Genomic DNA, 2,112 nt, shown 5'->3' with positions numbered 1-2,112 from the left:
ACTCCTACTTCCTGACTGCAGAGCTACAGTAACTGATAATAATGGGGTCTGGTATAAAGACAGACATAGAGACCAATGGAATAGAATAGGAACCCCAGAAACAAACCTTGTCATATGTGGTCCAGTGATTTTCAAGAAGGTTGTCATGACCATTAAATGGAGAAAAATATCTATTCAACCAATGGTGTTGGGAACAATGGATAGCCATGCAAATAAATGAAGTTGGACCCGATCTCACATCATGTACAAAAATTAACTTAAATAGGTCAAACATCTAAACATTAGAGTCAAATAGTAAAAGTCTAGAAACAAACATAATGCAAAAACTTATTGAAACTGGATTTCCCAATGATTTCTTAGATATGACACCCAAAGCAAAGACAATAAAAGAAAAAATAGATTAATTGTATTACATCAAAATGGAAAACTGTGCATCAAAAGACAGAATCTGGAGAGTGGTAGTACCAGTTATGGAATTAACAAGATATAGGGATGAAATGTACAACATAGGAAATATAGTCAATGGTATTTTAATGGGGCTGCATGGGGTCAGATGGGAGCTACATTGTGTTGAATAGAGCATAACATAGAGAGTTGTCCAATCACTATGTTGTACACCTGAAACTACATCACATTGTGTGTCAATTAAAGTTCACTAACAAAGAAAATGTGAGGGCAACCCATGGATTGAAAGGAAACATTTGCAAACCATATCTGGTTAGAGGTTAGTATCTGGATTATATAAAGGACTTCTGCAATTCAACAACAACAAAAAGCAACTTGACCCTTAGGATCCTTCTTCCCTATTTGCAAAGTCCCATTTTATGCATGGGGCTTTCTGGAGCTGAGAAGCCCCCTCCCCACATTCCAGGCTGGACCCAAGGTCTACCATACAATCAGAAAGCAAGGGGAGGAAGCGATTGCAGACATATAGGGGGAGAGTTCAGGGACAGATCTGGGATTTGCTAGTGGGAAATAACTTCTTCTAGGCTCTTTTCTGAAAGCCAGACAGACCTTCACCACAGTCGTCGGTGCAGATGCTCCAGGGATCCACTTACCAGAGACTGTGATAGTCTTGACTGTGGTCTTATTGAGCCGAGTGCCAGAGTTATAGGCGAGGCAGGTATACGATCCACTATCATTGGCAGTGATGTTGGGGATAAAGAGCTTCTGTGTGAATGGCTGGGGCCTCCCATTGATAAACCAAGAATACTGTGCGGGCGGGTTAGAGGCTGTGTGGCAGGAGAGACTGAGGTTGGCCCCTGGATGGTAAAAGGAGTCTGAGGGGGAAATGGTGGGGGTGTCCGGGCCATCTGGAGCAAACAGAATAAAGGCACAGGTGATGTAATCTGAGGGAAGAGGAAGCTCCTGGTCTGTATTAGGGCCACAGTGTCCCTCTGAGCTGGGTCCCAACCTTGTTTGAGAAAGTCCCAACCATAAGCCCCCTGTATTCACTGAGCCTGGGTCAAAGACATTCACCTGTTTCCCCTCAGAGGCTGGTGACCCTCTCAGGGAGGAACAGCCCGTCCCCTCCCAGTCTTGGCTTAGGCTGGGCCTGCCCAGGATTGTCTGGGACCAGAAGCCATGGCCAGCCTGGGGGTCCAGCTGAGAGTCATGGACTCAGACCCCAGAAGGATAGTTGTGGCCTGGCCCCCGGCAGCATGGATTTGGGCTGGCAACCTGGGCCAGGTAGGAAGGGAAGTTACTCACAGAGAACATTCAGGGTGAATGGGTCACTACGACCAGTACTCCCTGGGTTCCGAATTTCACACTTATAGGTTCCTGTGTCATTTCTTGTGACACCATGTATAGTGAGAGTCCTGTTGTCCAGGGAAAGCTCCAGCCTGGTGCTGGCCCGGAGGCTCTTCATGTTTACTGACCACAGGTAGCTTGTGTTCTGTGTCTGAGGTCCACACATTAGTACAACAGAATCCACATTCTCCACGGGGTCAGAGTTGTTGCTTGCGATGTTGGATTTGGGTAACTCCGCTGTGCAGACAACAGAAAGAACATTGCCCTGGGTGGTTGGTACATGAAATTTCTCCAAGGCATCTATTTATTTAAAAAGTTTTTATTTATTTATTTAAGAAAGAGAGAGAGAGAGAGCACACA

General features: G+C 45.4%; 1 protein-coding gene across 1 annotated transcript; it reads right to left on the bottom strand.

Moving 5' to 3' along the window:
* Positions 1–390: 390 nt before the first annotated feature.
* LOC102740570 (cell adhesion molecule CEACAM6-like) lies at positions 391–2,052 on the bottom strand (the record flags this gene model as incomplete). Its single annotated transcript, XM_081810426.1, has 2 exons — positions 391–1,313; positions 1,711–2,052. Coding segments are annotated over 2 exons (770 nt in total), but the record flags the coding sequence as incomplete, so codon positions are not given.
* Positions 2,053–2,112: the final 60 nt, after the last annotated feature.

The sequence above is a fragment of the Leptonychotes weddellii genome, unplaced genomic scaffold (assembly GCF_054177405.1).
Source record: "Leptonychotes weddellii isolate Sample4059 unplaced genomic scaffold, ASM5417740v2 HiC_scaffold_25474, whole genome shotgun sequence".
In the NCBI taxonomy this organism is placed as follows: domain Eukaryota; kingdom Metazoa; phylum Chordata; class Mammalia; order Carnivora; family Phocidae; genus Leptonychotes; species Leptonychotes weddellii.
This window is presented reverse-complemented; position numbering and strand designations above follow the sequence as displayed.